The 27,378-nt window shown below is 36.0% G+C and overlaps 1 protein-coding gene across 5 annotated transcripts; it reads left to right on the forward strand.

The window, feature by feature from the left end:
* The first annotated feature begins 3,801 nt into the window (after positions 1-3,801).
* Positions 3,802-27,171, forward strand: LOC140838846 (transcriptional adapter ADA2b-like). 5 transcript variants are annotated; one of them, XM_073205443.1, is made up of 12 exons: positions 3,802-4,047; positions 4,289-4,354; positions 4,465-4,590; positions 4,675-4,750; positions 5,411-5,459; positions 5,534-5,592; positions 5,678-5,755; positions 5,839-6,061; positions 6,422-6,632; positions 6,927-7,184; positions 7,800-8,060; positions 26,548-27,171. In XM_073205443.1, exons 1-11 carry the CDS (start codon positions 3,805-3,807, stop codon positions 8,055-8,057), a joined length of 1,647 nt encoding a protein of 548 aa, XP_073061544.1. In that variant the 5' UTR covers positions 3,802-3,804; the 3' UTR covers positions 8,058-8,060; positions 26,548-27,171. The 5 variants fall into 5 exon arrangements, with proteins under 5 accessions (XP_073061544.1, XP_073061543.1, XP_073061545.1 ...); XM_073205442.1 differs by lacking the exon at positions 26,548-27,171 and having other exon boundaries at positions 7,800-8,295; XM_073205444.1 differs by lacking the exon at positions 26,548-27,171 and having other exon boundaries at positions 5,851-6,061; positions 7,800-8,295.
* Positions 27,172-27,378: the final 207 nt, after the last annotated feature.

A 27,378-nucleotide genomic window follows, 5' to 3' on the forward strand; every position in this document is an offset into this window, starting at 1 on the left:
CTATTCTTCACACATAATGTGATTTCTTCTTTCGGCTTTCCCGATCTGATCCGTTTCGTTTATAATCATCTCGATTAATGAATAAATCATTTCAGATTAATCTTAGATTACAATAATAAAATCTCGAGCCTTACAATTTATATTTGAAAATTGGAATTTTCAAATTTGTTTTCGATATATCTTATAGTCCAAGAATATTTAATGTGAAAGGTGGATTAAATTAAAATACAAAATTTCAATAAAAATTAACATCAAAAATATATTTAGTGTCTTTCTCAACTTTGCTAATCTTTTGTTACCGTTCTTGTGTGGGTGGAATCCCTTTTGTGCCTGCAGAAGGAATAAAGATCCAAAATCCACATAGTGTCAAACTTGGTGGGATGAGATCTTTTCATCAACTAATGTCCTTTTCCAATTAAAATTAATCACTACATTTTTAAATTATCCATGTTTACATTAAATATTAAAAAATGACTTATATTAAAAAAATTATAACCAAACCAATCAGAATCATGATTTTCGGTTTGATATGTTTTGGACGAGTAATTTTAATTTTTATATTTCATACTAAATAAAATATTTGGAAAAGAACATCGATTAAAACTTGATAGAAGCTGTATAAATATTTTATTTGATCGTGAACTATAATGATTATTAGTAAAAATATATAGAGTGGGTCTCATGTGAGACCGCCTCACCACTACAACAATAAATGGCTATTGTGGCACTTTTTTGTAGACACTTTTAATTAAATGTTGTTACAAATACTTAATAATGACACTTGTAAAAAATTAATAATGTGTAAAATAAAAAAACATATTAGATTAGTTATCATGACATTTTTAATTGATGTCATCTTTTATATGGAGGGAAACATTAACTTTTCCCACATCGTAAAAAATCGTTAAAAACTAAAAAATTTCACTATAAATAAGTGTGAGAATATTTGGGTAAGATAAATATTGGAGGAGGGAAAATAATTGTCTCCCTCCATATAAAAAATGACATCAATTAAAAATGTCAGGATAACTTATCTAATATGTTTTTTTATGATCTAACATTTATTTTATCTAATTTCCCTCCTCCTATATTTATCCAACCCAAATATTCCCACATTTGTTATTGTCACTATAAATAACATACACGACACTTTTAGTCGTCATTATAAATGATTTTAACTGACATATAAATTTTTCATTATTACTATAATAACAAGACATCTATAAATGTATTTAAATATGAGTTTTCCTGACATTTAAAATTGTCATTATATGAATTATTAGTAACACGTATGAAGTTGTCATTAACATCTTATAATGACATTAAAATATGTCAGTAAGTTTAAGACGACATTGGAATAGATGACATTTGTTGGAGGTGTCACTAAAACTTAAATGCCACTAAATATTGAATATGATGACATTTATGAATGTCAACATAAGCATTTTTTCTTATAGTGCACGGATCATAATCTGTGAGACGGGTCAACCCTACTCATATTCATAATAAAAAGTAATACTCTTAGCATAAAAAGTAATACTTTTTCATGGGTGACCCAAATAAGAGATCCGTCTCACAAATATGACCCGTGAGACCGTCTCACAAATATGACCCGTGAGACCGTCTCACACAAATTTTTGCCAAATATATATTAAATACTTATGCAAATTATCATAAGCTTTTAGAGTTGTAGTTATTTTTATTTGACTAAAATCTGCAGTAAATAAATTTTCAACGTAATTATATTGTTACAAAACTAATTAATAATAGAATACAATCTAGAAATAAAATAAAATATACTAAATTAACAAACTTTATTACATGATTTTATATCAAGAGTAGAAGACCTCTTGTGAGACGGTCTCACGAATCTTTATCTGTGAGACGGGTCAAACTTGTCGATATTCACAATAAAAAGTAATACTTTTAGCATAAAAAGTAATATTTTTTCATGAATAACCCAAATAAGAGATCTGTCTCACAAAATACGACCCATGAAACCGTCTCACACAAGTTTTTGTCATGTTATCAATGTAATTGGTTTGAATTAGTTTGGTTTGGTTTGGTTTTTTTTTTTTATCCAAAATTTGAACTAATCCAATTTTTAAAGTATGGTTGATTTAAAAACCAATACAAACTGTGATTGTATGAAAAATGATCCAAACCATATAGATTGGTTTTACGGTTTGATTCAATTTTGAACATCGTTAGTCTTACTAATGAAAAATTAGTGATGAGTTATGTTTAAGGATAACGATCAAATCATGAGATACTTTATGATTTTAAAAAATTGAATCTCATCGTTAATTCGAGATATAAATTGTAATAATAATAATAAAAATTCGACTTTACGTGCATCATAAGAAAAAATGCATTATATATTTTCCATGTACAAAAGTACTCTAAAAATAGAAGAAGATTCGAGAGATTGTCGACGTAGACCTCATATTTGGGTTAATTAAATCTCAAGTTGATGTTCTTTGACAGTTGTACGCATCCACTTGTTTTGTGTTGCCGGTTACCAATAATTTTCCAAGAAATATCGGCCTCTACCCGATTTTGACAACAAAACCACTTATTTTCTAAAACAGTAGATATTTCTTGATATTACTTCATATATTTTTATTCATAATACGAGTCAATATTATTTATTTTTATAATAATAAATAATATTTTAAAATAATTAAATAATTATTATTTTTATATAAATTATCTAGATAAAAAATTGTAAAAATTTTTGTGAGACGGTTTCATGAGTCAGTATTTTGTGTGACATATATCTTATTTGAGTCATCCATGAAAAATGTTACTTTTTATGCTAAAAATATTACTTTTTATTGTGAATATTGATAGGATTGACCTGTATCGCAGATAAAGATTCGTGAGACTATCTCACAAGAAACATACTCATAAAAAATTAGTCTAATTTGTATTTCTCAAACCAAAATAAAAAGAAGAAAAGACAAAACCACTTCTATGTGACGTCTGTTTAGCGTATTTGTCGTTAATTGTTGGCAACAGGTAACACAAATTTCTTCACTTTATTATTATTATTATTATTTTAAATTAAAGCTCGCTTTTCTTTTCTTTTTTTAAAATATCAGATCATTTTTATGGAATATTATGTCCTAATAATTATTGGTGAATTGGTATTAGTATCAAATCAGTTCTATCATAATTTTCTATTTATCATAATTTTTTATTATACATTTATATATATTATAAAATTATATTCAAAGGCTCGCGATTAATTTTATGAAAAGTGAGTCTATATGAGACCGTCTTACAGATCATAATATGTGAGACGGGTCAACTGACCTACCCATAATCATAATAAAAAGTAATACTCTTTGCATAAAAAATAATGCATTTTCATGGATGACCCAAATAAAATATCCGTATCACAAATACGACTCATGAGACCGTCTCACACAAATTTTGCCTTTCATAAATGGGGTTGTGTAGAGAATTGAGAGAATCAGCCACCACAATTTTTTGAAATTGGAGAAACATTTTACATACATATCTACTCTAAAATTTTAAGTTTGAGATGAGATATCAGACTGTAGATCGAGTCAAGTCTAGCTACTTGACGAGAAAAAGAATGACGTCCCTTCCCTTCTATGGATTTTCCACGAGTAAAAGAAAGGAGAAGCCATCTAGGAAATAGTAATGGGCCAGTCGCCTGGTCCAGGACCATTTTCTTATGGTGTTATTGATGCTAATGCTGGCAATTAAACTGGTTTGGCATAAGATTATTGTTTTGTTTGTTTTGTTTGTTTTGTGTGATATTTTATGTAATTAATGTTATATTACATGCAATACATTAAACTGGTTTATATCCTGCTTTTAATTCTTGAATGCTCAGGTCAGGGTATAGGTGAAGGAAAAAGGGCTTTATACCATTGTAACTATTGCAACAAAGATATAACTGGGAGAATTCGCATAAAATGTGGTGTATGTTCTGATTTTGACCTGTGCATTGAGTGTTTCTCAGTAGGAGCTGAGGTTCATCCACACAAAAGTGGTCATCGGTATCGGGTTATGGTGAGTAGAGTGGTATATATTTTGGCGCATATTTACTGTGTCGTTTTAAAGTTTCTGCTGACAACACAACATGAGAAGAGCGTAATATATCTTAAATCAATCCTGTTTCTGAATTTTTTTCAGTATGAATATGCCTTTGTTTTTCTCTATCCGTTGTTTCTTTTCCATATGTTTTGTTTATTACTACTGGGTGATGTACCTGCTCACATTGCTGATGGTCTTCGAAGTGTAATTTTAACAGGACATATTATCCTTTCTTCTCATATGTCCAGAATGGAATGCTGATGAAGAAATGCTACTTCTGGAGGTGATCTGTAACCTCTTTTGAGTGTTTATCAGAACCTTGATCTGGAAGTCTCGCTTTTTTCTTGAAAATCTTAGCTTTGTTTTTTGCTTCATTAAATGTTCCTTAAGCAGGGGACTGAAATGTATGGCATGTGTAACTGGGCAGAAGTTGCAGAGCATGTTGGAACAAAGACAAAGGAGGCGTGTATAGAACATTATAGGAATGCTTATCTAAACTCTCCTCACTTTCCTATACCGGTATAATTTTTTACACAATTAAGTTGCTTCTAAGAATGTATTTTTCTTCGAGCAGTGCTACAAGATAAACATTTGTTTCCTCAGGACATGAAACACGTAGTGGGTAAAAATAGAAATGAACTCCTTGCTATGGCTAAAGGGCATCTTGATGACAAAAAAGGTTGGTGTTATGAGTAGTCCTCTACTTTTCTCCTCCTTTTCTCCTTGTTATCTTTCTAGTATCAAAATTAGTAAGGTTTTTAGTCCATTACTCGTACATTTAGCTATTACGATGGGAAATTGTATAATGATGAATCTTGAAATACTACATAATTTGCTTGTGTTTTAGCAATATAGGTCATGACTCATGGACAGGGGCTGGTTTCTTTATAATCAGTCTCATATCACCTAAGGCATGACTTTTTGACTACTTTCTTGGGTTTAAAATATTTGCATGCATGAAATTGGCCTTATATTCCTTTCGGAACCTACTTAGTGGATTTGTTTGAATGCAATTTGGTAAAAGCTTGAAAATTTGTACGACAAGGGAAGGTTAAGTAGACTGCTGTGTAAATTGCATTATTTGGTTAACTTTTACATGTAATTTTTAAATGATGGAAAGTATCATAATTTGTAATGAAATGTTTTAAGGAAGTGAATGTTATTTGTGTTAGGAAGTTTATTATCTACTTTTGGGAGAATTCAGTAGTTCCTTCCATTGTGTTTAGGACCTTGGTGGCCGTAACTTAATAATGTTTCCCTTGCATGAAATCATTCTTAATTTGAGATGCTTTTCTAATAATATGCTCTAAGTGATAATGTACTTGGATTCCTTTGCCAGGGGAACTTCAGCTAAAGGAGGAATCTTCGTTCTCTCCCTCGAGAGTCAAGTATATTCACCACTTTCTCAAAAATGTTACAATTATCTTTAAGTGCTTCTAATAATCTATGTATCCGATTTTAGAGTTGAAGATTCATACAAAAGCGGTCCTTCAGGTCGTTTACCTTCCATCTTCATGGCAGGTAATAGAATTATGTTTTAGTTGGAAACCACTGGACAAATTATCTTCTTCTCATTGAAGAAGATAATCTGAAACTATTAAAATAGAAAATCTTGCTGGAGCGAAAGTTAAGGCATCCAAAATGGCCCACATCAAGGATCAGAGTGATCTTTTAAAAATGGAGGGTGAGTGACATGGTTTAGTTTGATTGTTAGTTCCAATTTATGGAAAAAATTGTATTTCTTTCTAATTTTAAAAGTTCCCGCAGATCATATGTCAGGGAGGAGTTCTGGTGGGAACATACCAAAATCAGCAAATATTGAGGCCCCAACTTTACCGGATCCAGGTGGTTATAATGCAAACAGACAAGAATTTGATCCTGAATATGATAATGATGCGGAACAATTGTTGGCTGATATGGAATTCAAGGAAACTGATACTGAAGAGGAGCGTGAGTTGAAACTGCGAGTGCTTCGTATATATTCAAAGAGGTATTGTTCCTCAGACTCAAAATATTAGAGTTTTTGGCTATTTATACTCCTTATGAATTTAAAAAGTAAATTGAAAAAGAATGGTAGGCAAACCTGCGATTTAGTTTCACTAAGATGTTAATGTCGCAAAATATAAAGCGTGTAACGACTTTTGTTTCTCCTTCCCAAGCAGCATGAGTGAAAGCCGCCAATTTGGCTTACCTCATATGTGTCTCCCTAGACCGTAATCATTAAGAGATTACTTTTCAGTTTCTTTATGCTGCAATGTTGCACATACTCCATTATTATTTCTGTTAAAAAATTCGTCAATTGCTTATAACGAGTTTATGTATTTAATATTCTTGAGATGAATCTTTGCAGACTTGATGAGCGAAAAAGGAGGAAGGATTTCATTCTGGATAGGAACATACTCCATGCTAGTCCATTTCATAAGGAATTATCTCAAGAAGAGAGGGATTTATGCAGGCAATATGATGTCGTCATGCGTTTCCATTCCAAGGAGGAGCATGAAGAACTTCTAAAAGCTGTAGTGTCAGAGCACAGGATTCTGAAACGAATTCAAGAACTTAAGGTATATCCTATGATTTGAAATGAAGGTCACTAGACTTATTTAATAATGTTCCATCTCATTGTAGTGTGAGGGATAAGATTTTTACAAGTAATACACTAGACACATTTGCTGGACATAGTTTAATGTGCTTCAGAATAATGGAAGGATAATTATAGGTAAAAAAGCTTTTCAATTATAGACTATCATTAATTAATCAGTTGTATAGGTAATTTAGTTGAATAATTGTAATCTTCATAGATCCTATGAATTAGTGAATATATTACATATAATTGACTTTTGGAGATGTGCATTCAGGAAGCACGAGCTGCCGGATGTCGTTCTTCAGCTGAAGCTGACATATATCTTGAGCAAAAACTGCGGGATGCTGAAGATGGTGCTTGCCTGAAAGAAAGTTATCAGGCTGGACCAAGCAGCCAGGAAAGTTTGAATGTACCTGTTTCCTCAGATTCATTTGGTACCTACTCGAACACACCATCTGCTGGCCAAGCCAACTCAACACAGACTGATATGGATATTGTTTCATTTTCTGCTGCAAATTGTTTATCTGAATCTGTAAGTCTTCTCTTTGCTGTGATAGGAAAGCAATTTGTCATCGAGCTAGCTGGAGTGTTGCTTATTTTTATTAGACTGTTTGGGATCAAAAGATTGATGAATATCTTGAAGTTGGAAATATTGTTGGGGAGCAATCCCTATTATCCTTTATATAATGCATACTGGAATTGAATAATAGCGTTGTTGGTGTTATGCGATTTAAGGGTATTGGAGTTGTATTTTCATTATCTACTACAGGTTTTGGTACAATGGCGGTTGTTAGATTAGATAGTTGGTGAAAGAGATAGCATTTGCTCGATTCTCATAAATTGCAAGTTTAATAATTATTGGGAGGAGATTGTTGAATAGTAAAAAGAGCCATTTTTTCCCATATATATTTATGAAACTAAATGTTCATGAGGTGGTGCTTGGACTAACTTTCGATTTTAAAATGTGAGTTGCACCACTAGCTGTTGCTTATACAGTATGGCGACATGTAGTAGGTTTTAAAGAGTTACTAATACAAGGCTGCAAGTTACATATGAGTTTGAAGGCTGAAAAGTTGAACAAGAGTCTTGCAGTCCATTGTGGGTTTAACCCCAGACATTTTACCATATAATTTTTATCCATTCACAGGAGAAACAACTGTGCCGCGAGATCAGGTTAGCGCCACCTGATTTTCTGAAACTTCAGTCGGATATGACCATACAGTTTATGATCGGAAATTTATCCAACAAATCCGATGCTTACTCATTCTTCCAAATTGATCGAACCAAAATAGACAGGGTATATGATCTGCTTTTGAAGAAGGGATTGGTTCAGCATGATATTTCCAGCTACTCGCTCAAATATGCACCAGTTCATGATGTTTTAGGATCATGTGATTGTCTATGACAGGTATGGCCCACATATTGGGAGAAAAACATGGATTTGTAGTTGTATTCTTTTACAGGCTGTAGGAGAAGAGGCTTCCCAGAAATTCATGGTTGCCTTTTCCATCGATTTAGTTGAGGGATTGAAAGGAGGATACTTTTGAAGCTTAATATGCATGACCTGTTCCTCGCAGACATAAAATCTTGTCATGTATGCTACTGCCTTGTGAAAAAGATTAACAATGGGCAATGTTTTCGAAGGGCGTAGATTGTATGTTCAAATCTTCTATTCAATAAACGAATCACTATTTCTTGCTTGGTATGCAAAGGTGAATTTCATATGTAGCATGTAGCAAAATAGATCAACATATCATCTTGGAGTTCAATGCAGCAGATGCGGTAAAAAGGAAGTCGTGCTTGGATGTTATTGATAAGCTTCTGGCCAAGTAATTAAGCGTCTAATGTATAAGTTAGTTAGGTTAGTTAGTAGTTAGTCAATAACATAACAAGGAAAAGGCTGTATATGTATAAATATATGGGATAACTGGAAGAGGTCAAATTTTTTTCTTCTGGTATTAATCTTCTCGACTTCTGGTGTATCGTTGTATCGTTCTCTTCTGATTTTCAATAAACTTCTTGCTCTGAGTTCCCAAAGTGGACGTAGGCGAAGAAAGCCCAACCACTATAAATCTTGTGTCTCGTGTTCTTGTTCATATATATTTCTTTTGTGCAAATTGTTGAGTTAAAAGAAGTGATTGGGTGTGTGTATATATTCTTCATCTGGAGAGTTCTTGATCATTTACGGGAGAAGGAATAGCTGGGATTATTCACAATAAACTAGTATCAGAGCTAGGTCTTCGGGAAGTCTGAAAATGTCAAGGATGGGAGTCTCCAGAGTCGAGATTGAACGATTTGATGGAAAGACCGATTTCTCAATTTGGCGGAAAAGGATGAGGGCAATTCTGGTTCAAATGAAGGTTGCCAAAGCCCTTGATGGAGAGAAGAGTCTACCACCGATGATGAGTTCCGACGAGAAAAGGGGTATTACGAGAGGTTGATCAAGAAAACACAGCAGCTGGAGTTTGGTTGAAATTGGAACAACTGTATATGACAAACACCCTCTATAATCGAATTCATCTCAAGGGCAAATTGTTTGGATTCAAGATGCACGAAGATAAGTCCATAGATGACAATCTTGATGAGATTAATAAGATCATTATTGCTTTGGAGAATCTTGAAATAAAGATCGGTAACGAAGACAAGGCAATTTTGATCTTGAACTCCTTGCCAAAATCGTATTCAATCTTTGTTGATACAATCAAGTTTTCTCATGAAACATTGACACTGGATGAAGTTCAAACAGCCCTGAAGGCCAAAGAGACTCAAATTAGGCTAGTAAAAGATGAGGGAGATGTGGAAGGTTTATTCATAAGGGGCAGATCAGAAAGAAGGGAGCAACATAACATTAAATACAAAGGAAGAAGTCGATCTAAATCAAGGACCAAATTCAAGTGCTTCTGCTGCCATAAAGAAGGGCACTTCAAAAGGGATTGCCCTGATTTGAAATAGAAGATAAAAAAGGGAGATCATGAACCAACAAACCAAACCATGATTTCAGATGGATATGAAAGTTCTGAAGTACTTGCTGTGTCCACTAAAAGGAAAGATTTTGAGTGCATATTAGATTCAGGGTGTTCATATCACATGACACCAAATCGAGAATGGTTTGAAACCTTTAAAGAAGGGGATGAAGGCCGAGTAATCATGGGAAACAACACTGAATGTAAAGTGATGGGGATAGGGTCCATAAAACTTATCATGGATGGTGGAATCAGTTGGAGTTTGACAGAAGTTCGGTATGTCCCAGGCCTCAAAAGAATTCTAATCTCACTTGGTTCTCTGGATAATAAAGGCTATACTTACGAAGCTGAAGGAGGAGTTCTAAAAGTTAGCTCTGGTGCTCTGGTCATAATGAAGGAAATCAAGAAAGAAGGCCTGTATGTTTTGCAAGGAAACACAATCATTCCTACTGAAAGCTTAGTCACGGCACAGTCAAAAGATATGACGAAGTTGTGGCATCTTAAGCTTTGTCACATTAGTCGAAGAGGAATAGATGAGCTAAAGAAACAAGGGATCTTTGGTTCTGACCTTGTGCACAAGATAGACTTTTGTGAACACCGTGTTTTCGGCAAACAAACTGGAGTTAAATTCAGCTTGTCTCAGCATACCACTAAGGGAACTTTGGATTATGTTCATTCTGATATTTGGGGACCAGCTAAGGTAAACACTCTAGGAGGGGCCAGATATTTCATAACCTTTATTGATGATTTTTCGAGAAAGGTTTAGGTCTACATGTTAAAGCAAAAGTCAGAGGCATTTAAAAGCTTCAAACAATGGAAAGCCTTGGTAGAAAACCAAATTGGGAAGAGGATTAAGAGACTAAGTACTAACAATGGGTTTGAGTATCTTGCAAATGAATTTACAGAATTTTGTAAAGACCAAGGGATAGCAAGACACAAGACGATGAGATACACCCCCGAACAAAATGGGGTTGCAAAACGCATGAATCGAACAATACTAGAAAGAGTCCGATGTATGCTTAACCATGCTAACTTGGGTAAGCAATTTTGGGGGGAAGTTGTGTCTACTGCAGTTCACATAATAAATAGAAGCCACTCTACAGCATTGGAGTTTAAGGTACCTGAAGAAGTATGGTCTGGAAAACCAGTGAATTACTCAAACTTAAGAATCTTGGATGCCCAGCATATGTCCATATTAATGAGGGAAAGCTTGAGCATAGACCAAAAAAATGCATTTTCTTGGGATATTCTGATGGAGTGAAGGATTTAGGTGCTGGTCTAATGAAGAAAACAACTTTAAGGTAATAACCTGCAGGGATGTGATCTTCAACTAACAGAAGATACTAAAACACGACGAGCATAGCCAAGATGACAGTGGGACTCGATCTGTCCAAATAGATCAAGAAAGAAGCTATCAGACTAAGGTGAAGGGTGAACCTGAAACTATCAAGGAAGAAATTCTAGAAGAAGAAGTAATAGACACTACTGAGCAAACGGATTTAAGTCAGTACCAATTGGCCAGAGATAGGAAAAGAAAAAATATCATACCACCAACCAGACTTTGTTTTGCTGAACTCACTGCTTATCTTGCTGCAGCCCAAAGTATAATGGATGTGCAACATGTCCCATTTGTTGAAACAAGCAATGGACGAAGAAATGATATCCCTAAGAAAAAATGATACATGGACATTGGTAAAAAATCCTGGGAAACAAAAGGTTATAGGGTGCAAATGGATTTTTAAGTTCAAGGAAGAAGTTCCAGGTGTTATGGAAGCAAAGTATAAAGCGAGGTTAGTGGCAAAGGGCTATTCTCAGCGGGAAAGAATAGACTACAGCGAGATCTTCTCACTAGTAGTAAAATACACTTCCATCAGAATACTTCTATCCTTAGTGACTTATTATAATATGGAATTAGAGCAAATGGATGTTAAGACGACGTTCTTACACGAGGAGTTGGAAGAAACCATTTATATGGCACAACCGGAAGGCTATGTACTAGCCGGCGAGGAACACAAAGTTTGTCTCTTGAAAAAGTCACTATATGGCCTGAAGCAATCACCCCCCAGTGGTTCCTGAGGTTTGATGCGTTTATGATCAGAAATGGATATCAAAGAAGCTACTATGATAGTTGTTTCTATTTTAAGAATCTGGAAAAAGGCAGCAGGTTGTACTTGATATTATATGTGGATGATATGCTCATTGCAAGCCGAGAAATCAAGGAAGTTAAAAAATTGAAACAGCTGCTGGGAATAGAGTTCGAAATGAAGCAAATGGGGCAAGCATCAGGAATCTTAGGTATGGATATAATAAGAGACATGTCTCTGGGCCACTTACATATCACACAACAAACATACTTGAGTAAAGTCCTCACAAGGTTCAATATGCAAAATGCAAAGTCCGTGACAACACCAATAGGAGCACATCTTAAACTCTCATCCGAACAAAGCCCGAAAAGTGAAGAGGAAGGTGGAGAAATGCTCAAAGTACCATACTCCAGTGCTGCAGGGAGTATTATGTATGGTATGGTGTGTACAAGACCTGATATAGCCTTCACATCAAGCTTAGTAAGCAGGTTTATGTCAAATCCTGGACATAAACATTGGCAAGGTGTGAAATGGGTACTAAGGTATCTTAAAGGATCTAAGGAGGCTGGGTTGAATTATGATAACAAGTGGAAAGATAGTGAGAAAATTGAAGGCTATGTAAATTCAGATTTTGCTGGTGATGTTGATAAGAGAGTCTCAAACAGGGTATGTGTTTACACTATATGGAAATACGGTCAGCTGGAAGTCTACACTTCAACATATTGTAACTCTATCCACCACAGAAGCTGAGTATGTTGCTGCTACAGAGGCATTTAAGGAAGCCTTATGGATAAAAGGTTTGGTGGAAGAACTAGAAGGGTGTCAAGCTGAAACCGTGGTGCACTGTGATAGTCAAGGGGCGGTGCAGCTGATGAAAAATCCAGTGCATCATGAGAGGACAAAACACATAGATGTTAGGCTTCGTTTCATAAGGTATATGGTATCTCAAGGAAGAGTGAAGATAAACAAGATTGGGACTGATAACAACCCCTCTGATATGCTGACCAAAGTAGTGACAGGGACAAAACTTCAACATTGTTTGTGTTGCGTGTTTTCTTTAATGCTCGCAAGTGCACGACGTCAAGTTATAGTAAAATGTAATTTTGAGTACAAGTGTCGATCCCACGAGGAATGTAATTCTAAATTTATATTAATGCTTGTAATTAAAATAGTCTCGATTTTATTTAGAATAATCAATTAACAGATTTGTTCGTATCAATAACTGAATTGAAAATAAATTTAATTATAGTACCAAACAGAGTTGAACAATAAAATAAAAGATCTAGAGGTCCGACTTCACGCAACTATTCACCATGTACTATTTTGTGTAGCTATATTATAATTGTCCTTCTTATTCATTAACCAAGAATTCTATAATTATCTACTCCCTCTCCCGAGTGCTAAATAGATACTAATTATCTAACAAAAGATTGTAACATCCCTGTCAACAATCTAAAATTAAATAACACAATAAGCACTAAATTCTTTTTATAGCTTCAATAGCAAGATATGTCCTCCCGAACTATATAAATACTACCGATGTATTTTTCTCTTTCTTGATTATAAATTTCCTTTTCCAAGTGATAATTTATAACATACAAATCATTCAAGATATGACCAATAAAATGAAAGCATTAAGATTGGAAAAACACAAATGAACAATAAAGACAACTTATATAGCATAAATCATGAATCTCAACACATGGTTTCTAGTTTTGTTCCATCATCCCTCTAGAATTAAAATTTAGTTCATAATAATAAAAATAACACAACAATACATGAATCTTAAACAAGACATATCAACTAAAAGTAAAAATAAAGAAAGAAAGAACTTAGAACAAGAGTTTTGGAGTGTATGAAGTTTTTGTCCAAAGATGTGCAAGAACTTGTTGAAGATGATGATTTTGATCTTCAACTCTTTTCTTTGTAGCCTCCACCCTTTTCCTAGCTTCTCTCCTATACCCTAGATGATGAAAAAGAGACCCTTTTATAGTCTAGACATGATATCCCACGTAGCACACCATTTTCCCCTTCTTTTCTTCAAAGTCCACAAAGTTTCACAATTTCCAGAATGGTGTTTGTGCATGACCGCGGGTGCGGTGGTATAAGGACCGCGGGTGCGGTGCCCTTTCGACTAAAACTCCTCCTGCTCTTCTGGTGAGACCGCGGGTACGGTGCTAGCATGACCGCGGGTGCGGTCATGCCTCGGAGAACAGCGCTGGTGCGCTCTTGTGAACACCACGGGTGCGGTGTTGCTTCGTGTATCTTTGTCCTTTGCACCTTCTAATTCATCACTATATCACTCTAAACTCTCATTTCTACTCTTCCAAACTACAATAACAAAAACAACAACATATCAAATAAAACCTGCTCAAGAATCACAAAATTCCAAGTTAAAAACAAGTAATAAAAGTACAATAAATTGCACTTATCAAACTCCCCCAAACTTAAGATTTTGCTAGTCCCGAGCAAAACAAAACAACAAAAACAAACAAACAAACAAGTCATGAAATATTTTAAAGAACTTGGCCTCAATATAAATTCAAAATCCATCATGCATTTACAATTCAAATCAATCAAACCACTTGTCCATCCAGATAAAATCATGTGATGGGTTTATTCTCTAACTTCAAATCTCTTCAACCATGTTTCAAATCATTATCAATTGATTTCAAATTTTTATAAACACATATCACAAGGTATTTTTCGGTAAAAATTGGGTTCAAAGCAATATTCATTCAAGAAATGGATACCCAATAAATATTTGATGCAATGAGGTGTGTGTAAAATTGATCAAGATTCTTATTCAATGACAGTGTTTATCGATTGTCCATAGGCTAGATCCTCCCACTCACTCTCCACTAGTATATTGGACAACTATGACTAGGTTAATAGGATTTTCAATGGTTGTAATGTTAGGCCTTGGTTCATGGCTACAAATAAAGATGAGGAGTTCAAATAAAGGAGTAAATTGAATTTCATCTCTTTTTCTAACTCCACTATTTCTTTTGATCTCCAATTTTTTTTTCTTTATTCATTTCATCTCTTTTTTTTTTCTCCCCTTTTTCTCCAACTTCAACAATGTATCATTATTCATTTTTCTTTTGTAGGAGAAAATAACTTTCTTTAATCTTTCGAATTCTTACTCCCTTGAGAAGGTAGGAATTAATTGTATAAGATATTCAAAAGGTTGGTAATTGTGGGATACTTGAAAAAAAAAAAAAAATTGAATGGAGGTCTTTTACACATATTTACGTGTGCCATTCAAATTCATATAAGCTCAAAGAGGTGACAAATGATAAATTAATTTATTTTGGTAGCTTGAAAGGCTCAATCGATCCAAAAATCACCTAAATCATTCCTAAATCATAATTTGTCCGTATTTCGCCTCGAGTGATGTTTGGATAGTTCTAGACAAAATCTCAATTCACCATCAAAGAATAGAATTTAATCATCGTGAAAACGGTGGCTCAATGCATCAACCAAATATATATATATTCAAAAAGAAATGTGCTTGGCTTCCAAGGAATTTCAAAAACACAACTCTTTCTTTGTATAGGCTCAAAAGGGCATCAAATGAATGTTTATGAACAAAATAAATGGCCCAAATAAAATAAAAGATTGCCTCAATCATCTATGTGTTTGCAAAAATTTTATTTCAATATCCAATAAAAATCACAAAGTTTTATAGAAATTGTAAGTCTCAAACTCACCAAATCTCATGATTATTCTCTAAATTTTTCAAATTGATCAAGTAACATGAATTTGATGCATGACCTTTCTTTTCCATACTAAAAATATTTTCATCATTGGCCAATTCATTAAAAATTTCATGACAAAATTACTACAAACACACAAAATAAACCAAAAAATTAAACACACAAAAATACACTAAATAAATAAACACACAAAATCAACTAAACAAATAAACACTCCAAATAATTTAAAACAAAGCACACAAAGTAAAATAAAATAAAATAAATAAATCTCCCCCAATCTTAAACATGTGCATCGTCCTCGATGTAAATAAGCATGATAAATAGGAGAATGCACATACACTGGGCAACGACCGTCAGTGGTCATTGCCATCATCCTCATCATCATCATCGTGGTGGGGTGGTTGGAACTCTGGCGGGTGGTAGACAGGTGGCCACTGTGGAGGAGGTGGAAACGGATGACCAGAAGTGGAAGCAGATGGAAATTGCTGAGCTAACACCGAAGTGAAATCCATCATGTAATCCATGAATGTATCGGCCCTATACCTCAACGCATCCATCTCTTGGCGTTGAGCTCGCATGTCCTCTTCCAACATAGTCAATCTGTTTCTCCTGTGCCTGTGCTGCGGTGGTTGTTCTTGGGCTTGGGCTTGGTCACGTCTCTCTGCAGCTCTTCTATTAAATTCCCTTTCAGCTCTACGTGCTGCAGCTTGGTCATTTCTGATGCCCCCATGTGGTTGAATTACCACAATATCATTCTTTGGATTCAACAACTCTTCATTCGGTGCCCAAGTAACCCCCGCATGTTGGCATAAAACAGTGATGAAAGAGGGGTGGAGAAGTCCACTCGGAGAGTTACCTCTTGCATAGTCGAGAATCGAATTCTGAAGCAATTGACCGATATCAACTGTCTTCCCTGTCATAATGCAAAATGTGAGGATGGCCCTCTCCTTAATGACAGTAGTGGTGTGTTCGGTTGGCTTTATCCTAGCAGCAATGAATGAATACCAATTTTTAGCAACAGTCTTCAGATCAGACTTTGCTAGGCTCAAGTGCACATCGTCCCTCATTCGCCATTCGGCTCCCTGTATACATATTGTTTGAAGAATACTGTTATAATCAACATGCTCATTTCTGTATTCTTCATACTCATCGTGCATGATTGCAGGGATACCATATAACGTGTTAATCGTATGTGCATCAAATGCTACCCATTTTCCTCGCACAAACACCGTCAACCGATCATACCTAACCTTGAGGTTAGCATAGAACTCTCTCACCAATGAAATGACAGCATCTTGTGGCTGTCTGCCAAATTCTTCCCACTGTCGAGCCCTAAGCATTTCTCCAATTTCAGTATGAGGGGCACTAAGATCAAATCCCCTTTCCTTTATAATGCTTCTATTAAAAATCTTGCCATATTGCTCCTCCGCCTTCTCATCATAAAACCGACTCGCATCATAATTTACCGTTGATGAGGATGAAGTACCTTTTGATTGTTTTATTCTTGGTGGCATTTTGTCGAACACCTTCTAAACACAACTTCAATTCAACTCACTTCTCAAAATACAAGATTATTGCAATCCACCAAACTACTACTTCACAATATTCACACTTCAACAATGTACACAATAATCAATCAACAATATTTCCAAAATCAACAAGATGCTTCACCGAATGAATAATTTCCTTCCTTAGCAACAAACCCAACAAATTTCGAATTTATCCATAAATTTGCTATGAATTTGCTCACCTTGGGTGTGTTGAATTGTTTCTTGAAGAACAAAAACAAAGTTTTGTTCAAATTCTTGAAGAAATTTTGAAGCCCCTTTTTTCAACCCTAGGTTTGATTTTGAATTTGATGGAAAGAAATGAGGTATTTGATGGAATGAGTGAAGATTTGTAGGTTGTAGTGATGAATTTGTTGAAAGAAGAACAAAAATTTGGTGTGTGAGTTGTGTTTGGAGTAGTGATTTCGAAAATGGAGATGGGTGCTCTTGAGAGTGGTGTTTTTTCGAGTGTGGAAGAGAATGCCCGATTGTGTCTTTAAATGGTGCGACCGCGGGTGCGGTAATGTAAGCACCGCGGGTGCGGTACATGTTCGGCAGCCCTTGTATTTTTCCATGCGAATCAGCGCGGGGGCGGTGTATGTTCGGCAGTTCAGCGCAGGGGCGGTATGCTAGGGAGCGCGGGTGCGCTGTGTTCTCGGCATTTGCATGCATTTCTCCATACTGCACGACCGCGGGTGAGGTGATGTTAGCACCGCGGGTGCGGTTGTGCTTCGGCACACCAAGCGCGGGGGCACTGTCTTTGTACTGCGGGTGCACTCCTGCTTCGAATTTTCTTGTATTTTGAATGCACCTCAAGCATGGGTGCAGTGCACATGAGACTGCAGGGGCACTTCTGTTTCGTCAAAATATTTTCTTCTCAAATTTTCAGTCCTGAAAAGAAACAAATGGGATTCATTAAATTTGAGAAGATAAAATCACACATTATATCAAAAATACAAAACCACAAATAACATGATACAAAAATAAAATCAACTCCGAAATAAAAATGCAAAAGAAACAAAAATTTGGGTTGCCTCCCAATAAGCGCTTTGTTTAACGTCTTCAGCCTGACTACCATCAGTTTAAATCAAGTTGATCCGCCCAAAGGAATGTTGTCAAGGTGCCTTACTTCATTTCCATAGTATGGCTTAACTCTTTGCCCGTTCACCTTGAAAGTCCTCCCATCACTGCATTTTAGCTCAATTGCACCATGTGGGTACACTGTTTCTACTGTGAATGGGCCAGACCATCTGGATTTTAACTTACCAGGAAACAACCTCAGTCGAGAATTGAATAATAACACCTGTTGCCCTGGTTCAAAGTCTCGTCGAAAAATTTGCTTGTCGTGCCATCTCTTGGTCTTTTCTTTGTATATCTTTGCATTCTCATATGCTTCATTCCTGAATTCTTCCATCTCATTCAACTGCAACATTCGTTGCTCGCCCGATGCTCCCATATCAAAATTGAGCTTTTTGATAGCCCAAAATGCCTTGTGCTCCAGTTCCAAAGGTAAATGACAAGCTTTCCCAAAGACCAACCTATAAGGTGACATCCCGATAGGTGTCTTGTATGCAGTCCTGTATGCCCATAACGCGTCATCTAGCTTGATCGCCCAATCCTTCCGGTTTGTCTTCACTGTCTTTTCTAATATTTGCTTTATCTCCCGGTTGGATATCTCTGCTTGCCCATTAGCTTGCGGGTGGTATGCCAGTGTCACCCTGTGCTTCACATCATACTTGGCCAATAGTGAGTTAAAAATTTTGTTACAGAAATGTGTACCTTCATCACTGATAATGGCTCTAGGCGTTCCAAATCTCGTGAAGATGTTCCTGTGGACAAACTTAACAACAACTCGAGCATCATTAGTTACGGTGGCAATTGCTTCCACCCATTTTGACACATAATCGACAGCAAGTAAAATGTATGATTGACCAAACGAAGATGGGAAGGGACCCATAAAATCAATACCCCAGACATCAAAGAGTTCCACCTCCAAAATATTTGTTAGTGGTAATTCATGTCGTCTAGAAATATTGCCAACTCTTTGGCATTTATCACATGACTTGACTAAAGTATAACTGTCTTTAAATAAATTTGGCCAATATAAACCTGACTGTAATACTTTAGCTGCTGTTCTAGATGCCCCAAAGTGTCCACCGTAGGGTGAGGAATGACACTGCTCTAGAATAATACCCGCTTCTTCCTCAGCTACACATCGTCTGATTATTTGATCAGCGCATCTCTTGAACAAGAACGGATCGTCCCACAGGTAAAACTTGGCATCATGAAGAAATTTCTTCTTTTGATGATACGTTAAATCTGAAGGCAATTCTCCTGCAGCAAGGAAATTAGCTATATCTGCAAACCACGGATATGTAACACTTACCTTGAAAAGTTGTTCATCTGGGAACGACTCGTTGATAGCTCCACCTTCAGTTCTTTCTTCCAACTCTAGTCGTGACAGGTGATCAGCCACCTGGTTCTCACAACCTTTCTTGTTTTTGACCTCAAAGTCAAATTCTTGAAGTAAGAGTATCCATCGTATCAACCTGGGCTTTGCATCCTTTTTGGCAAATAGGTAACGAAGAGCTGCATGGTCAGTAAAAACGGTTACCTTGGTGCCAATGAGATATGTTCTGAATTTGTCGAATGCAAACACCACTGCTAGCATCTCTTTTTCAGTAGTTGTGTAATTTTGTTGGGCTGCATTGAGTGTACGACTTGCATAGTAGATGGCTTTAAACATCTTGTCTCGCCTTTGTCCCAATGCTGCTCCCACAGCATAGTCGCTAGCATCGCACATGTGCTCAAAGGGCTCCTTCCAATCAGGTACTATCATGATGGGTGCTGAAATCAGTGCTGCCTTGATTTTGTTAAATGCCTGCAAACAGTCATCGTCAAAAATAAATGTAGAATCTTTCTCTAATAAATTACATAAAGGTCTAGTAATTTTAGAGAAATCTTTAATATAACGACGATAAAACCCGGCATGTCCCAAGAAGCTTCTTATTCCTTTCACATTCTTCGGCGGTGGAAGATTTTCAATTGCCACAACTTTGGCCCTGTCAACTTCTGTTCCTTTAGCTGAAATTTTGTGGTCAAGCACAATACCTTCTGGAACCATGAAGTGACATTTTTCCCAATTCAGAACTAGATTATTAGCCTGACATCTCTGCAAAACAAGTATTAAATTTTACAAACAATGATCAAAAGATGTACCAAATACAGAAATGTCATCCATAAAAAACTCCATTATTTCCTCAACCATGTCAGAAAATATGGCCATCATACACCTCTGAAAAGTAGCAGGTGCATTGCATAGTCCAAATGGCATTCTCCTGAAAGCAAATGTACCGTAAGGGCAAGTGAAGGTAGTCTTTTCCTGATCCTCCGATGCTATGACAATCTGATTGTAACCTGAATAGCCATCTAGAAAGCAATAATAATGATAACCACCAACTCTATCAAGCATCTGGTCAATAAATGGAAGTGGGAAGTGATCTTTCCTAGTAGCATCATTCAATTTCCTGTAGTTTATGCATACTCGCCAACCAGTCACTGGACGAGTTGAAATCAATTCATTGTTCTCATTTCTCACTACAGTTATTCCTCCCTTCTTAGGCACTACTTGTACTGGTGAAACCCATGAGCTATCAGATATAGCATAAATAACACCAGCATTTAACAATTTTAATACCTCAGCCCTCACAACCTCTTTCATTGCAGGATTAAGCCTTCTCTGATGATCAACATAAGGTGAATATGACTCCTGCATCAAAATTTTATGCATACAAACAGTAGGGCTAATTCCCCTTATATCAGCAATTGTCCATCCCAGAGCAGATTTAAATTCTCTCAACACCCTCAACAATTTTTCTTTTTCAGTACAAGTAAGAAAAGAAGAGATGATTACCGGATATGTTGAATTTTCACCTAAAAATGCATAACAAAGGTGACTTGGAAGTTCCTTCAATTCAGGGGATACTTTTGGTACCTCTATACTTGCATCTTCAAGTAGTTCTACATTATGCACATCAATCTTTTCTTTAGGCACTATATCAAGAGCAAGTAACTCCTCTTGCACGTCCCAATCATCTTCATCCAGTATAGACGCGGATTCCAACAAGCATCTCTCCAAGGAATCTTTCGTCAATCTACCTGCACCAACATGAGATACACATGAATCAATTACATCAATACTATTACAAGTACTTACCTCATTTGGTTCTTTGATTGTGTTGTAGATGTTGAACATGACTTCTTCTCCACCTACTCTCAATGTAAGCTCACCCTTGTGCACATCAATCAAAGCTTTTCCGGTGGCCAAGAATGGCCTTCCAAAGATAAGTGGAGTGTCCTGATCTTCTTCCATATCTAGAATGACAAAATCAGCAGGAAATATAAATTTGTCTACCTTTACCAGAACATCTTCCACTATACCCCATGGATATGTAAGTGATCTGCCCGCCAGCTGCAAGGTAATAGTGCTAGGCTTCACCTCGCCAAGCTCTAAAGTCCTGTAAATAGAAAAAGGCATTAAATTAATACTGGCACCTAAATCACATAAAGCTTTATTTATTCTAGAACCACCAATAACACAAGGAATAGTAAAACTCCCTGGATCTTTGAGTTTCTGTGGTAGTTTCTTTTGGAGTATGGCGCTACACTCCTCGGTCAACTTAACTGTCTCAAACTCATGCAACTTCCTTTTCTTTGACATCACATCTTTGATGAACTTTGCATAGTTTGGCATTTGCTCCAAAGCATCGGCAAATGGGATGTTGATATGAATTTTCTTGAAGATCTCCAAAAATTTGGCAAATTGCTCATCCAATTTCTTCTTTTTAAACCTCTGTGGATATGGAAGAATTGGCTTGAATACCGGAGGTTGTTCAACTTCAACATCAACTTTGGATCCCTCAGTTTCAACTTCTTAAACAGTCATCTCTTTCTCATCCTTCTCGTTGGAATTTTTACCTCCAAGTTCTTTTCCACTTCTCAAAGTCACAGCTTTGCATTGCTCCTTTGGATTCACTTCAGTGTTACTTGGAAACTGACATTTATTTTGATCTTTCAATGCATTAGCCAATTGACCAATCCGTGTCTCCAATGACTTCATTGTGGCTCCCATATTTCCCATGTGAGTTTCCATGCCATCAAGACGAGATTCAGTCCTAGTCATTCTTTTACTTGATTCAACAACAAATGTCCCAACTAAATCCTCAAGTGAAGGTTTTCCTTCCCCCTTTGATGTATTAAACCCCGGTGGAGGATTCAACACATTCTTATTATTTGCATATGAAAAATTTTCATGATTTCTCAAACCAGGATGATAAGTGTTAGGGGGAGGGTTACTTCGATATCCTCCATAACCACCAAAATTCCTATTGTTGATATAATGAGCCTCATCAGGAATATGTGGTTCCTCAGTGACAACAGATGCATTTTCAACCTCTGATGTACTAGCCTTGTTCATTGCTGCAATTTGAGTTGTTAAAGCTGAAACTTGAGTTGTGAGTGATGTAATAGGATCTATGGCATAAATTCCAGCTTGCTTCTTTACTACTGACCTTTCAGACGGCCACTGATAACTGTTAATGGTCATCTGTTCAAGCAAATCATATGCTTGATTGGGTGATTTGGCAAATATTGTGCCACCAGCTGCTGCATCAACAGTGCCTCTTGTTTGTCCATTCAAACCATTGTAAAATAATTCATTCTGTACCCAATCTTCAAAACCATGGTTTGGACACCTTCTCAGCAACTCCTTATACCGTTCCCATGCCTCATATAGTTGCTCAAAATCAGTCTGCCTAAAAGTACTTATCTCAATTTTCAACTGTGCAGACTTCGCAGGTGGGAAATATTTTGCAAGAAACTTAGTTGCTAAATCCTGCCAGGTAGTGATACTCCCCAAAGGAAGCGATTGGAGCCATCCTCTTGCTTGGTCCCTAAGAGAAAAAGGAAACAAACGCAATCGAATTATATCATCAGAAACACCATTTATTTTTACCGTGTCAGTAATTTCAAGGAATGTTCTGAGATGTAAATGAAGATCTGCAGTAGCGGCTCCCCCAAACTGATTCTGTTGAACCATGTTTATCAACGCAGGCTTGAGCTCAAAGTTGTTTGCATTAATCGTTACTCGTGCTATACCAGAATAATGAGCATTCAATACCGGCCTAAAATGATCTCGGATGGGTATTGCAGGGGGTGGATTTTCATTGTCTCTGTTTTCAGCCATTGCTAGAATCTCTTCTCTTCTTGCCTTTCTTAACCTTCTTGCGGTTCTTTCGATCTCAGGATTAAAGATAAGCAAGTCAAGATTTTGCGATCTTCGCATGCACTGTCAAACAAAGACAATAAACAAATCAATGTTTAATGTAGTATAATAAAAATAGCTCTAAATTAAAATCTAGACTAATTGGTAACAATACTAATATAAATTCAAATTTTACACTCCCCGGCAACGGCGCCAAAAACTTGTTGCGTGTTTTCTTTAATGCTCGCAAGTGCACGACGTCAAGTTATAGTAAAATGTAATTTTGAGTACAAGTGTCGATCCCACGAGGAATGTAATTCTAAATTTATATTAATGCTTGTAATTAAAATAGTCTCGATTTTATTTAGAATAATCAATTAACAGATTTGTTCGTATCAATAACTGAATTGAAAATAAATTTAATTATAGTACCAAACAGAGTTGAACAATAAAATAAAAGATCTAGAGGTCCGACTTCACACAACTATCCACCATGTACTATTTTGTGTAGCTATATTATAATTGTCCTTCTTATTCATTAACCAAGAATTCTATAATTATCTACTCCCTCTCCCGAGTGCTAAATAGATACTAATTATCTAACAAAAGATTGTAACATCCCTGTCAACAATCTAAAATTAAATAACACAATAAGCACTAAATTCTTGTTATAGCTTCAATAGCAAGATATGTCCTCCCGAACTATATAAATACTACCGATGTATTTTTCCCTTTCTTGATTATAAATTTCCTTTTCCAAGTGATAATTTATAACATACAAATCATTCAAGATATGGCCAATAAAATGAAAGCATTAAGATTGGAAAAACACAAATGAACAATAAAGACAACTTATATAGCATAAATCATGAATATCAACACATGGTTTCTAGTTTTGTTCCATCATCCCTCTAGAATTAAAATTTAGTTCATAATAATAAAAATAACACAACAATACATGAATCTTAAACAAGACATATCAACTAAAAGTAAAAATAAAGAAAGAAAGAACTTAGAACAAGAGTTTTGGAGTGTATGAAGTTTTTGTCCAAAGATGTGCAAGAACTTGTTGAAGATGATGATTTTGATCTTCAACTCTTTTCTTTGTAGCCTCCACCCTTTTCCTAGCTTCTCTCCTATACCCTAGATGATGAAAAAGAGACCCTTTTATAGTCTAGACAAGATATCCCACGTAGCACACCATTTTCCCCTTCTTTTCTTCAAAGTCCACAAAGTTTCACAATTTCCGGAATGGTGTTTGTGCATGACCGCGGGTGCGGTGCCCTTTCGACTAAAACTCCTCCTGCTCTTCTGGTGAGACCGCGGGTGCGGTGCTAGCATGACCGCGGGTGCGGTCATGCCTCGGAGAACAGCGCGGGTGCGCTCTTGTGAACACCGTGGGTGCGGTGTTGCTTCGTGTATCTTTGTCCTTTGCACCTTCTAATTCATCACTATATCAATCCAAACTCTCATTTCTACTCTTCCAAACTACAATAACAAAAACAACAACATATCAAATAAAACCTGCTCAAGAATCACAAAATTTCAAGTTAAAAACAAGTAATAAAAGTACAATAAATTGCACTTATCAGTTTGTCACTCATTAAACTGGGAAAACCTCCTTAGGTAGGAGGAGAAGGGGGAACTTTGAAGAGCAAGTGGTGTTGATATGCTGATCAAGTAGAGATTTGTAGCAAAAATAGATCAACATATAATCTTGGAGTTCAATGCAGCAGATGCGGTAATAAGGAAGTCGTGCTTGGATGTTATTGATAAGCTTCTGGCTAAGTAATTAAGCGTCTAATGTATAAGTTAGTTAGGTTAGTTAGTAGTTAGTCGATAACATAACAAGGAAAAGGCTGTGTATGTATAAATATATGGGATAAATGGAAGAGGTCAAATTTTTCTTCTGGTATTAATCTTCTCGACTTGTGGTGTATCGTTGTATCGTTCTCTTCTGATTTTCAATAAAACTTCTTGCTCCGAGTTCCCAAAGTGGACGTAGGCGAAGAAAGCCGAACCACAGTAAATCTCGTGTCTCGTGTTCTTGTTCATATATATTTCTTTTGTGCAAATTGTTGAGTTAAAAGAAGTGATGGCGTGTGTGTATATATTCTTCAACTGGAGAGTTCTTGATCATTTACGGGAGAAGAAATAGCCGGGATTATTCACAACATAACAAGTTACGTTCACTTGTATACGTACATGATGTGTAATTTAGCTACATACGTGAATACTAGAGTAGCATTTGAAACGAGAGAATGAGTGAGATTTCCATGGATTTTAATTTATATTTCTTGTTAATGGATATCCTGCATCAAGATCAGGCTGTTGTGCAATTCATGTTTAAATTCTCTTAGCATATGCAGATCCAACAACTCAATATATCTCTTTATTTCCAAGATTAACATGGATAATATTATGCAAAGTGAAGAAAATTTTGAGAACTTGCAGATATCCATCATTTATTTTGTACCATAGGGTTAATGTAAACAGTAGAAGCATTGCGTTTCTACCTCAATATGCGCAGATTGTATATGATATTTATTGGTCTACTTTCAGAGAGAGATTGTGAAACGAAATTGAAGTCCTACAAGAGTAGGTCTCATGTGAGACCGTCTCACGGATCATATAATCTGTGAGACGGGTCAATCCTACCCATATTCACAGTAAAATGTTGTACTCTTAGCATAAAAAGTAATACTTTTTAATGGGTGACCCAAATAAGAGATCCGTCTCACAAATACGACCTACAATGCATACTCCAAAATCATAGGCCCATTTGTTGCTAGAAGACAAGGAAAGCAAAAAAAGAAGTTTAAAACCTCCCCCACCAACACTGCCCAATTATCAACGTACTCTACTCCCAAACCTCAACTAATCTTGAAAGAAGTAAACGAAGATGAACCCCTCAACTCCACTTCATGCACTCGAATCTTCACAATCCTGGTTCCCAAAGAATCATCCAAACAAAAGCCAAATTTAACCCCATGACGTCTTTACCATCACTTGTAAATCAAATAACTGAAAGAAAATCAAACCATGATGACAGAACCGTCATTAATCTTGCTTCTCTCAAGTCCAAAATTCACCAAAGAAATGAACTTTCTGCAGTTTCCTCAAAAGGGCATTCAAGAATCGTGTTCTTTGAAGCAACGTCTTTAGGAATTGCAGTTTTGTTAATGGGTTTTGACGATCATTAAAAGGCATTTACTTTGTGTCCATAAGGACCATTGATGGAAGAATTTTGAGACAGCATCAGGAGATATGGGCTGTATGCTTTGACAGTAATTACTGGTGCTATTTACACTCTTTTGCAGCCTATAGTGGATCTGCTGAAGAATCCCATCACTGCTTTACTTATACTGGCAATAATTGTGGAGGCATTTCATCATTTCTCAGGTGGTGTCAGCTATGGTTTGTTTGATCGATTTTTCAAACGATTATAATTATTAGTTGTGAAATTGCAGAAAATACTTTGTTTTTTAAAAAAATTACTAATATTTTCTAATGAAGAAAATTTCTATTTTTGAGTTTTTGCAGGTTGGCACCCTCTATTGCAATCAAAGATAGGAAGATTGTTTACTGAAATTTGCAGAAGACTAGAACAGATAGAAATATAGAAAATCTGAAATTTGGGAGCCTTTGCCTATCGCAAAGAAATGTCCTTTCAGAAAATGTGGGTTGTGCTGGAGTCCCATATTGTAGAAACTTTATAGAAGTAACCTTCAGTAGCTATTCTCTCTGTATTAGTGTTGCCTTGCCAGAAAATATGAGTGATGTTATTACTCAATAAGGAGATGAGCCAATGGATATCCGAATTTTAATTCTATGCCTTTTAAGGCTTTAAACAATGCTGCTGCTTCCCCTGGATTCCCTTCTGGCAATCATCCCTTCCAATTTCTACCAACTTATCTCCTGTTTTAGCCTAGAAAATGGTTGTGTTCTTTGAATATCTCTAGTCTGTAATTTGATAAAAAATGTCCGTATCTTTCCGGTTCCAAATAAGCCAACAGATAAGGACAGGAAACTCATCGTCTGTTGTAGTTCTTATGAACGAAGGAGGAAGAAAGTTTCCATTGTTAAAAAGCTATATCTGATGGAAGAGGCTCAAAGAAGCCATAACTCTGCAAGAGGGGCAAATCGCTCAT

The sequence above is a fragment of the Primulina eburnea genome, chromosome 8, assembly GCF_022965805.1.
Source record: "Primulina eburnea isolate SZY01 chromosome 8, ASM2296580v1, whole genome shotgun sequence".
In the NCBI taxonomy this organism is placed as follows: Eukaryota; Viridiplantae; Streptophyta; class Magnoliopsida; order Lamiales; family Gesneriaceae; genus Primulina; species Primulina eburnea.

Excerpts from the sequence above, each read along its gene's own strand:
- LOC140838846 (XM_073205443.1), top strand. The coding sequence starts at position 3,805 with ATGTTATATTACATGCAATACATTAAACTGGTTTATATCCTGCTTTTA. Across the intron at positions 4,355-4,464 it reads AAGAAATGCTACTTCTGGAG|GGGACTGAAATGTATGGCAT; the intron begins GTGATCTGTAAC and ends TTCCTTAAGCAG. Across the intron at positions 5,593-5,677 it reads ACCTTCCATCTTCATGGCAG|AAAATCTTGCTGGAGCGAAA; the intron begins GTAATAGAATTA and ends CTATTAAAATAG.